Genomic DNA, 20,255 nt, shown 5'->3' with positions numbered 1-20,255 from the left:
ACAAACACACTTTGTATTCATAGGATCTCTCACAATTGGCTGAGCTCCATTCTCTGTGCTGCAGGCCAGAGGAATGACAGGCAGCTACACAAGCACAGCTGCTTCTGTCTTAACATCCTGGAGACCTATAAAATGTCCTTGGATAATCACAACTGCTGTCTCTTACTAAAACTCTTCTGGGCCAGAACTCTTTGAAAGAAAACATCTACCTGGGGTGGGGAATATTTTGTAAACTGCTGGATCCTTTTGATTGTTCTGTCCTTTCTGGGGTAAGGTACTGTTGAATTGTGTCTGGTGTTGACTTGTTTACTTTTCCCCTTCTTCCTTTATTCCAATTAATATCTTAATTCAAGAAGACAGTAATACAAACATGACATGAAATACACTTAGTATTTTCTCAGCAACACCATTGGGGAACAGTATGTAATTCAGGATTGCCGTGTATGATGGAAAACTTAGCAGTCAGGGTGCAAGGGGAAAGCCAGGGTTTTTCCTGCTCATGTCCAGTCATCCATTATTCTGCCTACAGGGAAACTTGAGTGCCAAAATCCTGAATCTCAGGTGAAGGTTTTGTTGATTCATCTTTTGTCTCTCCAAACCCTTATTAATGCTTACACTTCTTAGACCTTCCCTGGTCTTGCAAACTGTTGTGTAGATACACAGCCAACGCAGATACACCTTGTACCTACCATCAGTTAGGTGCTAACATCCCACCTAACCTCTGCCACGGTTCTAATTTAGTTTAAGAGCCACCACAATTCAGTGGAGTGGCCTTAAAAGGTCCTCATTGTCCCAAGTCATGATGACAGTTCCCATAATTTGCAAATCCTCATGTAGTTTGAAAGTTCTTAGAGAAAAGTGGGAAGCTTTGCTTTTGACCAACACCTAAGGCCTCTAGAAGTAACAGTGTATTTTGCCTGTGTGGAACCAATGTACCTTGGAGTAGAGCTCAACAGCTGTGCTTCAGGTTGTACGTTTGGGAGCATTCCCAGTCTGGTGTATAGGTTACATCACAGTAAATTTGGAGTGTGTCTGCTGAGGATGATGCTCCATTGATACAATGTGAAACTCATTCTCGGTCAAGTGGACTATGGACATAAACACCTCTCTTTCTTCTTCTTTTTTTTTTTTTTTCCCTAGGGTTTGTGAACTAGAGGAATTAGGAGAACTGTCTCCTTGTTGGGAAAGCCTTCGCCGACAAATAGTTACTCAGTACCAAACAATTATTTTAACTTATCAGGAAAATCTAACTGACCTGCACCAGTATAAAGGTGAATTTTTTCATAATAACGTGATTCTTCTCGAACAGGTTTGGTAGTGTTTCTCTGAAATTGGGAACCCAGAATGTTTTAGTTTGATAAGTAAGAAATGCTATTATTGTATTTCTTGTCTTTATTAACATTTATTGTGAGTTTGCTGATTATCTGGCAATATTCATCTGCTCCATTCTCTTATCTTACCCTGAAAGTAGAGAACAAGCATGAACAGTAATAGGAAGAATTTGTTTCAGTATTTTTTAAATTTTCTCTGCTTTTCAGCACATAGCAGATAATGAATGAAGCTTCTTGAATGTTTTAGTGTAGGCACAAGGAGAGGGTTTTGTCCTTACTTTTCTCCTGCATTTCTCAGGTCCTTCATTTAAAGCCAGTAGCTTGAAAGCTGATAAAAAATTGGAATTTGTTCCTACGAATTTACATATACAGAGAATGAGAGTCCAGGATGATGGAGGATCAGGTATTTGTTTCTTTCTCTCCTTCTTCAACTTATCCTGTTACTTTTCTTTAAGTTTTTTTTATTTCCATCCTCAACCATACAGCCAAGTTTCTACAAAATGCTGTACTAGCCTCAGAGTCCAAATCTCTTTTCAGAAGAAGAAGTGTAAGTATAAATATTAGAATTCTGCAGGTGGCAAAACTACGTTCTGGAGTTAACTGTGCCCTAGGTGGCACAAGTTAGCCTTTGTACTAGGATTTGGTTAAGATGCTGTGTCCCTTCCATTTTTTATTGTAGCAGAATAGCAAAGGTTCTGACTGTTGTTTGTTGTTAAGCTGGTGAGCTTTCTCTCTCTATTAACGATTATATATGGTTATGCAAAATCACATGTGTGTTTTCACATCAAACTTGTTTCTTCATTAGTAACCTAGGTTTTCCCTTCTTTTACCAGTAATTCCCACTAACTGTGGGCACACAGTTTTCCCATGTGAGGGATTACAGTAATGACAGGTTTTGTGTAGAGACCAATGTTCAAGACTTCTTTTTCACTGGGAGTCTTCTAGGTTAAGAAACAAGGAGACCTGTGTTCACGTATTGGTCTTTCACTTCAAAAGGTACTTGATGGATTTCTAGGGCCTCTAGAACAATTCAGTTTTCTATGTTCTTCAAAACACTGGCACAAAGTTTTCCAGAAATTATTTTAAGAGTAGTTTTTGAACTTCCACAGTTGTTGAACCACATTAAAGATGACAAGCTTTCATTTGTAAGTTGTTTTTGTCCATCCCAGATCAGAACTACGACATAGTCACCATAGGAGCACCAGCAGCTCATTGTCAAGGCTTTAAATCAGGTGGCTTGCGGAAGAAACTGCATAAATTTGAAGAGGCAAAGAAACAGTAAGTAGAAATATTGTTTTGTCTGGTGTTATTGTGCCTTTTCCTTCTGTTCCATTATCAGTGATTTGGAAAATCACTCCATTCTATGTTTTTCTTGCATTTCATTTAATAGTTCTAGTATAAAATATGAAGATTTTTCAATTTGGTTTTTTTTTCTGAAGAAGAGGGAAAACAGTTTCCCCTTTATATTACTGTATTTATTTGTTTACCAATGGGCCCTTTCCAATAGTCTTTTTATGAAGTCTTTAATTTTCCTGAGTAATTGTTGATTCATTTAGTTTAGCTATTTTTAGGTGCTGGGTTTGGGCTCTGCCTAGTTGTGGATTAGAACATTTATCTGTAGAACCTCCTCAGCTGCACTACATCGTGCTTTCAACCCATTATTTTCAGTAGACATTCACCTCTCTCATAATTTCAAGGTCATGTTCCTGAGCTCTCTTTAGTAGGAAACAGCTGTGTCTAATTGGTAAATTCCTTGTTGACAAAGTGGGTTTAGTTCTGGGACTATTGCTTGAGGCCTTTCTGCTTTGCCTAAAGTTTTATGCACAGATTAGGCTTCTGAATCTGACCTCTGTTCTACAAGCAGGATACTTGACCTCCACAGTCCTGTCTTCAGGGACTTCAGTGACCTCTCTGGAAGTACAGCCGTATGTACTAGAGGAAGATGCAGGAATTGGGAAGGTCACATATGCTAAAGGGAGGAACACACATGGCACCCACTCCATCTCTCAAGGAAGAGATATTGATGTATGGGTCTGCTTTATGAGAGCAGCAGGACAAGGAGTCACTGTAGCTTCAGAAGGGAGACCTTGATCATGCCCTTCCGAAGAAAGGATTAGTAGGATTTGGAGCTGATAGCAGGAGGCAGGGACGTGGGAACCAGGCTCTGCGAACTGCAGAAGTAATTTTGGCAGTAGAGAAGTGAGTAACAGCATCCTGTGAACATCAGCCAGATACGTACTGATAAAAGGATTGGTGCAAAAATAGGCCTAATGTAGTCTATTCCAAGCTTCCAGAGTGCGCACTGGGATAGGAATGGAGGAAACTGTAAACCTGGAAACACTGGTATGCTAGGCTCACCCTTTCTGTTCTTTTGATACCACTATTGCTTTCTGAAATAACCACCTCCTGTCATCCTAGCCACTGAAGTGGTCCTTACTCTTGTAATATATACTCTTGTAATATACCCCACAGCTTTTTTGTTTCTTTGTTCCCCTTCACCCAATAATTAAGCTGATTAGAGACCTTAATTTCTATCCAATACTTTTCCTCTAAGCTTTTCAGAACTATTTCTTCTGGGTCCATGAAAACTGCAGGTTCAACGTTTGAAGAGTAACTTTCGTTTTAAATGCTTCCATGTTATCATAAAAGCCAATGTAGTAGAACTGAGATCCATCTCCTCAGTTTCATTGTTACATTCAACTCCTCCTCCTTTCATTGGCATAACTGTGCTTGGTGCATTCACATCATTTCCCCCAAACAACACATGGGCATCTGGCAATCTGTGTTTTTTCGCTTACGAGTTTAATCTTTATGTACCCGCCTTGTTGAAAGAATGATTCAAATAAGTTATTTCCCCAAACATACTTTGTTTTGTTTCTGCTTTTGATATTTGCTAACAATCTGCTAATTTTATTTTGGTTTTTGTTTTTGTAGCAGTTATGAGGAGTGTTGGTGAGTTTTCTGTTTCTGAGGCTTCTATAGAGAGGGTTTCTGTTGTTTGGGTTGTTTTATTTTTCTTTTCTTTGGCAAAGATCTGCTGTGTTTTGAAGTGTGCAGGGCTCTTTAATGTCATGCATCATGGCATCCCTAATCGTGCTCTAAGTAATTGTAGCTGCTTTGTAGAACATGATGTGTGAATTAATTTCATTTCATCTGCAATGTTTGTTTGTAATGAACAGCTAGCTTCCTGGCTCTCTCTGGTCATAAGAAGTTAGAAAGCTGAAAATCAGAACATAAGGATTTTATATTTTTTTCTTTGTTACTTCCAGTGAAAACTGCCTGGAACGATAAGCTTTCTGCCAGAGGTGGAAGATAATTAAGATAACTCTATGTATTTTTAAATCTCAGCAGTGATAGATTGGGCATGGTTTATATTTCTATAATCCATGTCTTCATTTAAACATTTTCACTTAACTTCTGTTTATTTTTCTCAGTGTTGGGGTATTCACTGCTGTGAAAAGGAAACATTACTTGATGGTTCAACAAGGCAGAAGTTCTGCTCTAAATGACTCATATTAAGGTTGAACCCCTAATTCACTGAGAATTTAAGTCAGTGTTACAGTTTACTGATATAGTACAATGAAAGCTGTTCATTTGAAAAAGCAATTGCAGGTTGGAAAGTAAGTATATGTGAACTTTACACCATAATTTTTTCTCACAATCATCTCAGCAAGTGTCTGTGATTAAAAATATAGTAACTTTAATCAAATCTTAATATGCTGCATGACCCTTCCTGCCAAATGTGTCTTTATGCATGTTAACCATGCTGTTGTGGAAAGAAATTGCTCAGAGGAATTGTCACTAAAATCACTGGTCACTAGAGAACACAAATCATGTACAGAGAAAGTCCTAAAAGCTGAGACTTAATTTGCTGTATTGCACAGCAGTTTTGGGGAGTGGTTGTTCTCTGCTCCACTCAGGTGGGTGACCAAAGCACAAACAAGGAAACTCTTTCAAGAATCACTTCTGCACTACATCCTTTGGAAACAAATCCCTCATCTTTCTTTTTGTGATGGAGATCAGACAGATACTGGCATTAAGGTCCGCCCTTGCCTTAATATCAGTTAAGGGACAAGAATTGGGTTTTTGGCATGATTTTAAAGCATGCCCCACGCAATCCTCCTGTCTTACCTCACAGATACGCTGCAGAATTTAATGGCATTGCTCTAAGGGTAGCAGAGGAATTCACACTTCTTGGAGGCCGTGATCTGTAGTAACTGTGCCTGGAAAAGAAACGCCTCTCTGTGTAGTCTCTCAGCATGGCCCTGTCCATTGAACAGTGCTGAGATTGGTGCAAACAGTAGGTTCTTCCATGCTGTTACTATGCTGAAGCCATTCATGAGTGGGGAAAAATAAAATTAAGATAATATACAATTGGTGTCACCTCAGGCTTGATGCCACGTTGTGAATGGGCATCGCACTTGTCACAGCTGGAGCTGATGTAAAGACCTGGTCTTTGGATACCTTTCCTATTGAGAAGAAAAAAGCCAACATATTGCTTGACAAAGGGAGTATAGTGATCAGTTGGTTCTAAATAACTAAGAGCACAGTTTCAGCCTAAAGTAATTTTCTAAGCTGAAAGGCAGCTTTTGTGAATGGCTTTTCTCAGGTAGGATTAAATCACCCTTTGGAAGTGCTGTTCTCTCTCCAGTAGTTACAGAACATCTGTCTTGTACTGGATAAGCAACTTCTGTAGACATCTAAACGTAAAAGGACATAAACTATTCTCCACTGCCAAGTAAGCAGTCTTAGTGGAGCTGCAGTATCCCAATATAAAGACATGTTTTACTGGTATAGTTTATTTTCCTTACTGTTTGTAAAAGGCTAAAACTTGATACTGCTTGATATTGTCACAGATGAGTTTACAATGGGGAGAGTTGTATCATGTCCCTAGTTTAGTATATTAAGTGTGTGCAAGCAGAAGCTAGACCAAGGACAGTGTCCTTGGATTAGCCTGAAGATACACTTTGGTTTTTTACATATCATAAAATTGCTTTTACTGGTGTAATTTGATTTAGGCCTGCAATAGAGGAAAGTATATACTAGGATTTTTTTTTAATACCACAGTGTTTGCACTATGGATCTCATGGCATTTCTCTGTTAGAAGGAATGCAAATTTTCTTTTCATGGTGCTATTAGCTATGTGATAAAACAGGTTTGTAAACCAGACCTTAGTGAAGTATCTGTGTAGTAAGGAGAGGGAGAAGGGGGCAACCTGTCTCTGCAAACAGTGGTTCTGTATCTGATGGCAAAATCTGTCACCCATATTCTCCTCAGCAAAACTGTCCCTCTGATATACAAACTCTGCCCACATCCCCTTGGCATAAATGATTAGTAAATCTGCATCTGAATGCTTTCAGTAAAGGCAGAGAAGGCTCTAGGATCATGTTCCTGCTGTGCAATTGCCCACTGGCCTTTCACTGTTAATCGCTAGCTTAGGTAAACTTTTGTTGTCTGCCATTAATTCCCCAGCATGCCACTGTAATATGCATACCTTTAGATCAATTCTCCCCCTAAAATCAGTCTTTCTTTTTCAGCACTTCAACAAGTTCCCAGTCTATAATATACATCCCACAGGACATTGTTAGAGCAAAGGAAATTATTGCACAAATCAACACCCTGAAAACGCAAGTCAGTTACTATGCAGAAAGGCTCTCAAGAGCTGCCAAGGATAGATCAGCTAATGGCCTTGAAAGAACACTTGCTATCCTGGCAGACAAGGTAGGAGAGTAATTCATTTCCCCACTGAAGCACAGTTTATTTTTTTTTTCTGTCTTTAGTAGGATTTCTTAAAATATCTATTTTGCCTTGTTCAGTAGCGTGTTGTAACATGTACAGTCCTAAAGAAAAAAAGTGAGATCAACCTTTAAAATTTCCTGCTTTTGTTTAGTCTGTCTCCTACTTTTCACACTCTTGCCTTCACCTCCTCTTGAGAGTGCAGTGGAGAGCAATGTCCTCCGATTCTCTCTATTCATTCATCATATTCCAGTAATGTGCATTCTTCACTTTCTTTTATATCCTTTTCTCCATAACCACCTGGGATGTTTTAATGCTCTGAGTCATCTGTCAAGCAGCAGCAACTGTGCAAAAGTTAGTGAAACAATTCTGTATTTTTCCACTGGTGAAATAAGGAATAATGATGACACAGCCTTTGCTCAAATTATAGAGATGTAAACCAGTTATTTCTTGATGTGTGCTAACAAAAACCAGACTGGACCCAGAGCTGAACACAATCTTACAGGGAGAAAAACCCCAAATACAGTTTTACTGACCCCTTCTGTCCTTGAGGCGGATCTGAAGGTTGCAAACAGCAGCAGTGGCCAGTCAGCTTACCATAAATTGTCCTGGTGGAGGTGATATACATGCAACTTTGTAGAATGCAAAAAATAATGTGACCTCATGTGAATGTATTATTTATTCACTCTGAGTACAGTGGTGGGTATAACTGATCTGTGGGATTTTCTACAGCTGGATAATGTGTATATATAATGTAGTAAAGTCTTGTTTGTTGTTTTTTTTAATAGACACACAAGCCACATAGTTTTCATATTCATATAATTTATAGAAATTCTTTAATACACCACCACTAAATAAGATAGGGAACAGGTTGCATTAATTAGTGGGTTTACCTTCAGCCCTCTTCTTAGGTGTTGTTATGATTCCAGATGCGATGATGGAAGTGAAGCTTGGTCTCTCTGGTGTGGCAACTCTTGAATGGGGTATAAAAATCATATAATCATAGAATATACTGAGTTGGAAGGGACCCATCAGGGTCACCAAGTCTAACTCCCAGCCCTGTGCAGGACACCCCAAGAGTCACACCACGTGCCCAAGAGTATTGTCCAAATTTGTCTTGAACTCTGTCAGGCTTGGTGCTGTGACCATTCCCTGTGGAACCTGTACCAGTGCCCAGACACTGGACATGTGTCTGCACGTTGTTCTAAGCTTTCATCAAATGGAGAGTGAAGTGCAAATAAAGGCAAACTGCACATTCCTTAGTGAAATTTTCAACAATTGCAAGGCTAATGTAGTAATACACACTTTGAAAATGCACCATTTGTGTTTTGGGATCCTATTCTGTGTTTTAAGGACATTCTGTAAAATTTTTCTAAAAGTGCCATAAAGCAATAGTTTCTTTTACAGAATACTAGTCATTTTTTTCTTTCTGTGAAAAAATACAGTATAAATTGTTTATGGAATAATAAAAGGTTTTTGAAATGTGACTGTTTTATTGCTTTTTAGACCCGGCAACTTGTCACAGTGTGTGACTGCAAGCTGTTGGCAAATTCAATACATGGACTGAATGCTGCAAGGCCAGACTATATAGCTTCAAAAGCATCTCCAACCTCTGGAGAAGGGGAACAAGTCATGCTGAGGAATGATCAAGATACACTTGTGGCCAGATGGACAGGAAGAAATAGCCGATCTTCTCTGCAGGTGGATTGGCATGAAGAGGAATGGGTATGTTTCCTTAGTGGAGTGATGAATACTTTCTTCTTCTTACTTGTGTTTTCTGTGTTCTTTTTTGACAAGCTCTGTAGCTGCTCGCCAGATATACATAGGATCAGTATTTAGGAGACTGGTCAATTAGGAAAAAAGTTGCCTCTATCCTATGCTCAGTTACTCCTTGGCATGGGAATATGAACAGGCCTCAATAAATATTTCTGGGTCTCCTAAAACAGCAGAAATTGTTACAGCGGGTGCATAGCTTCTTTGAGATCAGTTCCAAGGGAAAGTAAATAGCTTTTAAAGTAAAAAACTGACCACATACTACAACGGGCTTTTGCACTTCTCCAAAATAAGGTGTATTTTGTGTGTTAGCTATACAAGTCAGCCTTCCTATTTTTATTCTCGTCTAACTATTTAGAACGTGCAGTCTCTCACTGTTCTGATTATGAACAGCATTTTAAAACTATTTGCACAAAGTATTCAAATGGTTTCCTTACCACCCTGCCAATCAAAATGAGAGTTGGACTGTGTAAATTCTATCACTGTGAAATATAAACAGAAATTAATTAAATCTCACAAATAGTTAGGATTAATTAAAACAATTATGAATATTCCTAAATACCAATTTTTTAAAAGATCCAATTCATTTTGGAAATAGTTCCTTGCTAGTTTCAATTATTTTGGCATACTTTGACTTACAGTCAAAGTCACAATAATGAGATACAAATAAAGCTAATTCAGTTATTTAGACAGTATTATAATACAGTAATTTTATCTGTTGTTCACTGAGTTATATAGAAAAAAAGATGTGTGATTGTATACAATTATTACGTCAAACACGAATTTCAAGAATAAACAATAGTGCCAGTTGGAAATTGGAATAACATTGCAGGAAGAGGCACTTAAAATTGTTTGGCAAATTAACTTAGAAAATAGCTTCTCAATTTAGCACATAAGTCATGTCACTACATACTGTAGGCATGCTGGTATGCATTATGTATCCATAATTTGTGTGTGCACAGGGGTAACCATGATAGGCCAGAGGAAATTTTCAGAGGAATTGTGACTAGAATCACGGGAGGAAATATACTGGCAAGGGATTTGTTACCCAATGTCTCTTTTCTTTTTAAATGGAGAAGGAAATGTTTTCTTTTAAGGAGAAAGTTTGGTTGAATGTCGACAAAAGCCTGGAGTGTATTATACAGAGAGTGGACAAACTTCTCCAGAAGGAGCGCTTGCAAAGTGACAGCTGTGAAGATGTTTTCCAGTGTGACGTCAGCAGTACTAGTAAGAAAGGTAATCGGGACACTCGTGCCTACTGGATAAATCCAGAAGATTTAAATGAGACCTCATCCTCCTCACCACCTTCATCATCCTCTCCACCATCTTCATCCACACCATCCTGTGCATGCCATTCCCTCAGAAAGACAAGTGCGTATGCCAGACTCTGCTTCTCACTGCTGCTCTCCTCCTGTGCGCTGGCATAATTCCTAAGCCTCCCTTACATCCCTCCATGTGTTTTTAGTTCAGTGGTGGTGTTAAGCAGTGATGTCAGGCAGAAAGGGCTCTCGGTGTGCTGGGCGCGCTAAGCCCATTACTTATTTTCACGTAAGTGGTCTCAGTGAAATCATTGCCAAATCCATTGATGACCGTGGCATTTGGTTTTCACTCCGGGTGTTCTAAGCTGGTAAAACAGCTGTTTGGGTTAGCACATGTCAAACACCACCTCTAGCAGCTTTCCTGTTGGCTTCAGCTTCTTTGCAGCAATCAAAACTTATTACAGTGAACCTCTTTAAAAGATAAATAGAACATGAGAGAAGTGCAGGCCCTACTGCAGAAGTGATGGTCCCAGCTGGGCTGCCAAAGCATGGGAGGAAGCCAAGTAGTCCCATTAGATTGAGTTGAATTTAGATTAACTTACTGGATTTCAAAGAAAATTTTAACGAAAATTGTCAAGAGCTGTGTTGCTGAGGCACTCGATTATTTAGACTTCTTGTAGCTGGAAGGTAGGAATTGGCAGTGCAAGCTCTCAGTGGAATAAACCAATCTAAATTTGAGCTAAAAGTGGGTGCTGGATTGAACCCAGCATAAGGTGGTGAACATGTGAATGAAAAATGTCTTTATCAATTTAGATTGACATTTTTGCAGCTGTGCATTAAATTTCGTAATTATTTAATCTACTTATATATTTGTTTGACTTATTCTCAAATTCTTTACATGTGATCTCTATGATTTGGGCACTTAATAGAGCAGGTGGGCAAAGTAAAGCTTTAGAAAGATTGATTTGTGTTTTCATTTCCTTTTCCTGTTCTGTCTTATCGTTTGATGGCCCTTTGTCCCTTATGTGTGAATGTGACTTCATGTCCATCCCATTGTTAGTGTTGCAGTGCAAGGCAGTACCTTAAGAAAAAGAAAGCAAAAAGGAAGTTAAAATAAATATTAATATATTTTTTGTAGCTTTGTACATGATACATATAGTTTGTTTAGTCTCTTAGAAGACCATTTTTTCTAGATTATACTGACATATTTGTGTATTATAAAGGAATAGGAGAGTTGGTTCTTTCAGATTCTTTCAGGTTCTTTCAGTCAATCTTTGACTAAATTTTTCTACCAGTTTGATACCTGTAAATGTTTTTATTTGCTCGTTAGTTTATATAAAGTTTTATATGTATTTACGTGAAAGTTTAATAAATAACCTTTAATGTTCATGTCAGTGATTAAAAGTTGTGGATTTTAAATTTAAATATTAAAAAGAATAGGAATAATCTGTGATGGGTGATATCAGAAGCTTTTTCTAAGAGAATTTGATGGTGAAAACATCTTAGAACAATAATTTTCTTTCATTTTCAGTGGATATTTTAATTCTACTCTGAGTCTTGACACTTAGACTGTATGAAAGTGGAATTGGCTGCATGTACCTACCAAAGGTTTTGTTATGCAAAGAATTTCTTTAACCTTTCCCTTCTGTTCATCCAAAACAGGCAAAAAAATCTTTCTATTTAATTGACAGAATCTGCGACAGAAACATTAAATCAAGAAGTGTAGCCCGTTTTAAGGCTAAGGAACTTGCTGCCATTTCCCAGTGCTGCCTAATTGTTAGGAATCTCTGAAGTCTGACTGTCAACCAATGTTGAGTGAATTTAACTTAAAAAATCCCCAAAGAGGGAATCCTGTTTCTTAGGTATCTATCTGGTGCAAATATTGTTCATAAGTCTTAATGAGCAATCTGAGTACTTGATCACATTCTCATCAGATGTAGTTCCTAATTAATGCTCAGTATTTTTGATGGAGGAACAGGTTCAATACTATGAAAAAAAAAAATCACTGGGAATTTTTCCATTGAGTTATTCTCCTTGACTCCAAACCTAACCTGATAAATGGTTTTAAACTAAAGGAGGGTTGATTTAGACTAGTTATAAGAAATAACTTTCTTTTACGATGAGGATGGCAAAACACTGGCACCAGTTGCCCAGAGAGGTGTCAGATGCCCCATCCCTGCAAACATTCAAAGTCAGATTGGATAAGGGTGTGAGCAACCTATCTAGTGGAAGATGTCCCTGCTTACTGCAGGGGTAGTTGGACAGTTTGATCCTCCCACTGAAGTGAGTGTGGAATACTCACAGGCTTCACCAGTGAGGTTTCAGCTGTTAATATACAATCTATTGCTTGTGTTAACTATCTCAGAAATTGTGTAACAGAATTTTGACTAAGGTAGCAAAGTACAGTTTCTTTATTACTCTTGCAATGTGGGTGCCTTAATGTCCTTTTCTGTTAAGTGCATTGAACTTACTGCTAGTCTTCTGCTCTTCTGTTTAGCAGCCTTACTGCCAGCTTTTTCTATAATTGCAGTAAACCAGTGGTTCTCAAATTGTGCCCTGTGGATCACTGGAGATTGACAGGTAATCCACAGCGAGCTTGCAGGTACTGGCTTTCCTCCAAGTCCCCATCTAGGTGATCCTCTGATCAGAAACGATGGACCAGTGGAGGAGACAGCCCATGCTCTTGGTGCCTGCAGGCAACCGAGTATTTCTGCTGAGCTCCTCTTCACTCAGTGAAAGTGTTTGAGAACCCTGGCATTGAGCATTTGAGTTGCTTATATTTAGACTGTGTTGCTGCTCCTTAATCATGCATGTTGCCCCTCCATTTCTGTGCAGATTGCAGCCCCACTCCGGAAGAATCTGGCGCAGGTATGTGCATTCATGGCTTCTGCTTCTTCTGAAAATTGCAGGGGTTTCTTCACAGTTAACTGAACAAGTGCCTTGCTGTTAAGACTGACCATTCTGAAATGGTAATGCTCTGTAACACCACGTGAGTTACCTCAGCTGTTGAGAAGTTATTATTTCCTAAGAGTACAGGGGGCATATGTTAACTTCTCACGTCCAGGTATGTGAGAGCACTTGTTCATGGCCTCTTTGGTTTTCCTAGTTGATGTGTTTTAGCAGATGGATGTAGGTGACAATGGTTTGAGTCCTGTTCCAAATGTCACTGAAATCTGTGGAAGTCTGGAATCTCAGACATTTCAGGCGCACCCTTTCATATGTGCTGTTGAGCTGGCCTTTCTGAATGAGAACTTGAGCAGAACATGGAGCAGTCAAAAAGGCTGATGGAAAATCACTGATGTGGGTACACACCAAGCAGTGTTGGGCATTGCAAGTCTAATGTTTCAGAATACAAAATTTAGGTGTCTCGTCCCACTGTTAACCTTCTTTCTTCTGTCCTTGTACTTCCATACACATTTACAAGGTCTGAATATTATGCCTTTTCAATTCCGCTCTCTCCCAGATAGATGTCTGTTGTTTCTTCTATTTGAGAGTAGTTTAATCTGAGTTCAGTTAAGATTCAGTCTTTGAACTGTTACAGTGTGGGCTCCTGGGTTTAGTGTAACCAAAGGGAAATAAAGCTTCAGTGCAGTTACGATTTTCATTTTCACAAAATATATTGAAATTCTTCTCAGCTACTCACCCTGTTTCCTTCTATCACTGGGAAAATACTTTTAATCAATAAAAGACTCCACGAGTTTTTAATTCTTGGAACATCCCTTTAGAAAATATGAATGTGGTGCACAAATACAGTCAGGTCACCCCAACTTGATACCCACATACACCCAAACATGCATATTGAACTTAAGTGGCTGGAGCTGCAATGTATAATGAAGCTCTTAAGTGCCTATTTAGGTGGGTTGCTGATTAAACTTTACTAGATTAGGGATAAGTAACTACCATTTACTTTGTAAGTCTCATTTTTAGAGATCATGAGTCATTCCAGCCTTGACCTAGATAAAGGGCAACTGTGGGTGCCTGGTACTTTGATTTATGGATACTTTTTTTTTAATATGAAAAGACTAAAAATATCTTTTCAAGTCTCTGGAGGACAGCTGTTTTAATATTATTTTATTTCTCTGTATAAGAGAAATATTCTCTGTATAAGAGAAATATTTCCCCTTAGGGGGAAAAAGGCAAAAATTTTTCTCTCTCTCTCTTCTCTTCCCTCCTTCCCTCACCCCCACCCCTTTGCCCCTTCCTTCAAAATGCCACATTTGAAAATATATTTTAAGGTATGACTTTGGTCAGCAGCAATCATAAGAAAAATAGCAAAAACTTACAGGACCAAGTCTGACCCTTATTTAACAGCCAGAATTCAGCTGCAGTTGACTGAGTGGAGACTGCAGGATTTGTCTGTTCTGTACAACATAAAGTGTTTAAAGCAAATGACAGGCATGCCGATGTTTTGTGCAGTGCCAGTTTTTAAACAGAGTAACTTACAACATGACCTAGAAACCTCTGATTAAAAACCAGGATTTGTGTCCCAGACCTACCAACAGCTAGCTTGGACTAGATCTCTGGCTGTTGTATATCTATAACAACTTGTTGCATCTCCATTGTTTCAGGCCCTATGTCAAATCATCTTATCTATGATCTACTCAGTGGAGTCCATAATAGTTTTTGAAGGATCATCTCACAGAACGTAACAGCAGAGCCCAGAGTAGAGTTCATATTAGAATTAGAACCTTGTGCTGTTTGAAGGTGCCATTGATTGATTTGATAGAAAATACACTTTTAGTAATAAAGTTCTGTTAGGAAAATTAACAAGGGGAAGAGAGAAGGATAGGAGAATCCTGGTGAAAGCTGAACACTCAGCTTTCTTAATAATTCTTTCACAATTATTGAAATACTGAGAGTGAAATGTTCCGATCTGATTTGAGCCTGGGAGTGAAATTACTTTTATTCCTGTTTACTGTTAATAGCAACTACCATTGACTAAAAAATTAAAAGAACACAGGTGAAGTAGGAGGAAAAAAGCTTTTAGATTTTTGCAGATTGACAAGGGTTTAGCTTTTTCATGGCTAAAATTTTAAACCAAGAGAGTACACAGCACATAGGATTTTTACTTATTACCCCAGATGAGCCCCTGCATTGAATATGAGTGCTGGGAGAAAAAAAACATGTTAACAATTGCTTTATCTTCACCATACTTTGTGTACTTTGTAATTACCATAGGTAAACATATCTTTCAAAGGAAGTGGTGCCAGACACACTACAGTTTTAAATCTCCTCTGAGTTAGTAACTACAAACATATATGTACATCCAGGCAATGAGATGATGATGATGTGCTGAAAGATATTTTCAGTTCTTCTTGTCATTCTCATTTGCTTATAGAAAAGCTCTTAAACACTGTTAGTATCATCTCTATTTTGCTTTCTAAGTGATGACAGGGCCATGCTGACATCTGACTAATTTTGAGAGAAAATGCTTTATAAAAGACAAGCTGTAATTCCTTGCCTGTTCTTTTGATGTTTCCTGCTTTTTTATGGCAATGGAACAGAGCCAAATAACTTCCCCTATGAGTAGTTTAGGAGGTTATCTCTCTCCAGCGTAGAACAAAAGCCAAAAGGATAGTTTTGTTAATCTTGTAAATTATGTTTCTGTTAGTAGACTTCATGAGTCCCCCTCTTTGGCTGGTTATCAAAGAAATGTTTATTATTACTAACTCTTAGTCCTTTCTTTGAGTCAAAATCTCAAACAACTTCATTTCAGGGGCTTGAAGTGTCTCATTCATGCAGGTTCTGATCTGTACATTGCCCTGTTCCTACAGGCAGCTGGGCTGGGAGTTGTGTGTGTTCTGTTTGTGAGCTCCACTGCTTTTTAAAAATAAAACACATTGTTTTTCCCTTTAAAAAGAGAAGTGTTCTGTTTCAATCTTACATTAATGAGTGCAAAATCAAAGCCCTGTTCTATTTACTTTTTATATTGCAAAGAGAATGGATTTTGGTATGGCATCTGAATAATTTTTTGTAAACTTGTGGAAATATTTTTTTAAATTGGTGGTGAGTAAGGCAGAAGATGATAGAAGGAAAGAAAAGAAACTGAGCATGTGGGATATTTTAAGGCAGAGCAGTCTCTTAGGGAGAAGGAATGGCACAGTATTTGGAGTACTAAAATAGGACTTGGGCAACCCAGTTTCATTTCTGTGCTTCCTGTGTAGGACCTTGAACAGAATCCCTCTGGGTCATATCATGTGTATTTCAGTGGAAGAAGAGCTCCAAAGTACTTCTAAGGGTCTGGATGACTGTCGTCTAAATCACTGTATTTAGTATTTCTTGTTAGCTCTCTCTAAGCCTTTAAAACTACTCAGGAGACAGAAAACACTTAGAAGAGTACCTACATGAATTTCTCACCTCTCTGCCTTATTATTCTTATACTACAAATGGGAGATAAGCGTTGTCTTGCCTCACTGACGTGCAATAAGGATCAGTAAAGGTGAGGCAGTTGAATGATATACCTGTGAGTCCACAAAGGATTCAAAGGCAAGATATTTGGGAAAAACCTCATTGACAGAAATGGCTAAGCAGATGTTCACTGTTTCTGTAATCCAGTGGACTCCATACTGTCTGTCCACGTACGCACTGTGAAAGGGTGTGTTTGAACATGAGCGTGCAGTTATATACACTTCTGTATATAGTTATTCATGTTTCTGTTATGATTTCCAAATCAGCCATTGATCAAATCAGCCTGTTCTGTGGGCACAGATCTGGGAACTTTTACAATGTCTGGAAAGTCATAACAGCCTTACAGAGTAAAATTCTCCATATATTCCTCATGCAATAACCACTCTGTAAGATTACTGAGTTATTACCAAGCATGGAATAACCATCCAGCCAAAATAAAACGAGCTCTAAATATGAATTATCAACAGCTTTGACTTGCAACAGGGAGTTTCTTCTTAATGTGTGTGTTTGTTTCAAATAAAGTATTTCCAGTGCTGCTAATGTTTTTTTTCTTTTAAGCAGGTGAATGGAGTGAAGCTCTTTATCCTTTGCTGACCACACTCACCGACTGTGTAGCCATGATGAGTGACAAGGCAAAGAAAGCCATGGTCTTTTTATTAATGCAGGACAGTGCCCCAACAATAGGGCTCTGCCTCAGCCTTCAGTATCGCAGGGATGTTGTCTTCTGCCAGACTGTAAGCAAGCAAATATGCATGTTTTGATTGCACTTCCACATGCAGTGGGATTTATATGAAATATGAAAGATTACTGTTTTCAGAACTTTTCAGATCTCTTCTTGAGTTTGACAGTGTGACCTCCCCTCAGAGGTTGTGCTAGCCTGTCCTTACTGGTCACTTATATTCATTTGACAGTATAATAACTTACATGTCCCCTTGGTTATGCATTCGTCATTTTTGAAAAAATTATTCCAGAACTAGTGAAAATATACTGCTGTCTTCAGAAATAACCTTTGCATTTCAATGTCACCAAACTAAAAGCAGAAGTTAGATGTGAAAGAGGGGGGCAAAAAAGCAAGTGTAGTCCCTCAGCTACCTTTTGGGGTTTTTTACATTGAGAAACCCAACAGGATGTATTGCACCTAAGGAGAGAAGTCCAGCTACAGGGAGAGAAATGAGTTCTGATTTTTCCTAGAAGTTCTGTTTCTGGGGCTGCTGGGGTCTCTTGTGTCACGGCACTGACTGGCAGGTGTCTGCACTAAAAAAACTTCCACATTTCTTTTGCCCACAATGCTTCTGTAGTGCATCTACTTCCCTGTGAAATCAATATCTCATTCGTTCATTTCAAACAGTTTATCTCTTGGACATCATTTGACAGGCTTTTGTCCCAAAATGTAATATCAAAAATGTTAAACGAGTGACAGGACAAGAGGAAATGGCCTCAAGTTGTATCAGGAGTGGTTTAGATTAGATGCTAGGAAAAATTATTTCAGGCAACGGATTGCAAAGCACTGGAACAGTCTGCCCAGGAAAGCAGTGGAATCACTATCCCTGGAAGTGTTCAGAAAACTTGTGGATATGGCACTTGAGGACATGGTTTAGTTGTGTACAGGGTGGTGGTGCTAGGTTGAAGGTTGGACTTGGTGATCTTAGATTCTTTGATTCTGTGATCTCAGGGACAAAATCAGGGAATTTTTCTGTATAAAACCCACTTGATATTGCAGATAGTTTTTAAACTCAATGCTTTGAATGTTTTTACCCATCATAATCAGAACTTTATTCCCTTCTGTTAAATTCTGTAAGTCATACACCTCTGTACATAGCACATGGCAATAGCCTGTTAAATTCTTCCGTTGACTTACAAGTAGTGCTAATCTTGGATCATGGTACTGGCCTTAGTACTAGGTCTTCAGGACCTAATTCTGAATATCTTGTAACACTAGAGTTTAAATCTGCATAATGCAAACAGATACTGCATTTTTAAGCTTTCTCAAATGCCATTCTTAAAAAACCAATCATTTATTTATACTGTCTAAATTCATGGCATGGAACCAGATGTGTTGATTTTCCATCTGAAATATAACGAGTTCTCTCTTTTTAATTCATAAGTTGTAGGCCCTACCACAAGTGTTCATGTCCTGAAAACAAATAAATGCAAGACGTACAGCAGTGCCATTTTAAGAAAGATTGTGAGATGAAAGCAGAGTGCCCTGAATCTGATTTTATGAATTTTTGTGGGGTTGGTTGTTTGGTTGTCTCTCTTCATCAAGGAAAAGAAGAGTGATGTTTAAGGGAAAAGAGCATCTGTCAGACAGATTTTATGGCACCTCTTATAAGTGATGCTGGTTTTGTATGGGGCTGAAGTGCCTTTTTTGTCTTGAATCACTTCATTCTTGTCTGTTTTCTCTCTCACAGCTGACAGCTCTCATTTGCGGTTTCATTATCAAGCTGAGGAACTGCCTGCATGATGATGGATTTCTAAGACAACTCTACACCATTGGCTTGCTGGCACAGTTTGAGAGCCTGCTGAGCACTTATGGTAAAGGCACAGGGCCAGTGGATGTGATTATCTGTTGAGTCAGCAAATTCTGCATTGAACTGGCTACATCAAAATAACAGTGTTTGGGACAATCCGCAACTCAGCTACAAAATTATTTTGAAAACTGAAATGCAAAGCTAGGTTATATCTGGGAGGATTTAACTAGCTAACAACTCTGAATTTCTTTGCACTTGTTTGAATTACTTCTAAAAGATAAAGTGTACTTGTCTTATAATGTCAAAGGTTTAAGAAAGACTAAAACATGTCACAGGGGTATTTTTTTCAGAAAATAAATGGATCAGAGTTCTTGTAAATTGGGAGAAACTGTGCCCAAAATATGCTTTTTGAATTTTCATGACCTTCTGTAGTCTTACGGTACAAAGTGAGGTTGAAGAGAGAATATAAAAAGGAAAAGCACTTCAAATTGTTTCACTCCTGTTTAAACAGCCATCTGGATGCCAGTTAGGGAATGCTTTACCAGAAAAATCCAGAATACCTTGTAGCTTTCCCAACACAAAGGGTATCGTGGCTCTGACAATGCTGAGAAGTACTTAGTAGTATCATATAAATTGGAAAATCAGCATATAAGCTACTTGAAGAACAGTCGTCTGAACTGTTGTAGATAACTGGTGTTTTCTAAACCAGCTGAACCCACAAAGTCAGTCACGACATTGTCTGTAGGCCAAGGGGGAGGCCTGGGCTGCGTGACCTTCTTCATTTGTGGAACTTAATGGAGTGATGACCTACTGTTGTCATCAGATGGATAAAGGGAAGTTGTACATAACAAATAATGATTATGTTTCACTTTTTACTCTTTAATTTAGGTGAGGAGCTGGCAATGCTGGAGGACATGAGTTTGGGAATCATGGACTTGAGGAATGTAACCTTTAAAGTAACTCAGGCTACATCAAATACATCTACTGACATGCTGCCAGTCATCACTGGAAATCGGTAACAAAAAAAATCAAATATACTTTACTCTGGATGAGATGGGGATATGCCAAAATTTAGCTTTTTCAACCCAAGTTGCAGGAGAGCTGCTGTATTAATGAGCAAAGCAAAAGCAGCTTTTGTTAGAAAATTAGCAAAACTAAATGTCCATGAGGATGTAAAATCAACATTACAGGTTAGTGCAGGTTTGTTTTTGAACTAGAATGGATTGGGAGCAAGCTGTAGCAATTCCTTAAAGTCAGTTTTGATTGATACTTGGTTT

At 38.5% G+C, this 20,255-nt stretch overlaps 1 protein-coding gene across 24 annotated transcripts in view; it reads left to right on the top strand.

Annotated features, from left to right (window-relative positions):
- INPP4A (inositol polyphosphate-4-phosphatase type I A) overlaps nt 1-20,255 on the top strand; it is a 122,865-nt gene that overhangs the window by 85,974 nt on the left and 16,636 nt on the right. For 10 of the 24 annotated variants that reach the window (XM_050332246.1, XM_050332229.1, XM_050332231.1 and 7 more), the window contains 11 exons: nt 1,141-1,271; nt 1,630-1,734; nt 2,501-2,609; nt 4,266-4,283; nt 6,869-7,052; nt 8,574-8,792; nt 9,938-10,076; nt 12,935-12,967; nt 17,066-17,241; nt 18,919-19,042; nt 19,867-19,993. In XM_050332246.1, coding sequence (XP_050188203.1) covers nt 1,141-1,271; nt 1,630-1,734; nt 2,501-2,609; nt 4,266-4,283; nt 6,869-7,052; nt 8,574-8,792; nt 9,938-10,076; nt 12,935-12,967; nt 17,066-17,241; nt 18,919-19,042; nt 19,867-19,993 — 1,365 coding nt within the window. The remainder of the gene's footprint in view (nt 1-1,140; nt 1,272-1,629; nt 1,735-2,500; nt 2,610-4,265; nt 4,284-6,868; nt 7,053-8,573; nt 8,793-9,937; nt 10,077-12,934; nt 12,968-17,065; nt 17,242-18,918; nt 19,043-19,866; nt 19,994-20,255) is intronic. The other 14 variants (XM_050332247.1, XM_050332250.1, XM_050332236.1 and 11 more) reach the window with 8 other exon arrangements.

The sequence above is a fragment of the Myiozetetes cayanensis genome, unplaced genomic scaffold (assembly GCF_022539395.1).
Source record: "Myiozetetes cayanensis isolate MyiCay16 unplaced genomic scaffold, myiCay2020 scf5-8, whole genome shotgun sequence".
NCBI lineage: Eukaryota > Metazoa > Chordata > Aves > Passeriformes > Tyrannidae > Myiozetetes > Myiozetetes cayanensis.
Note: the sequence above shows the minus strand (reverse complement) of the source record. Positions and strands in the feature narration are given on the sequence as shown.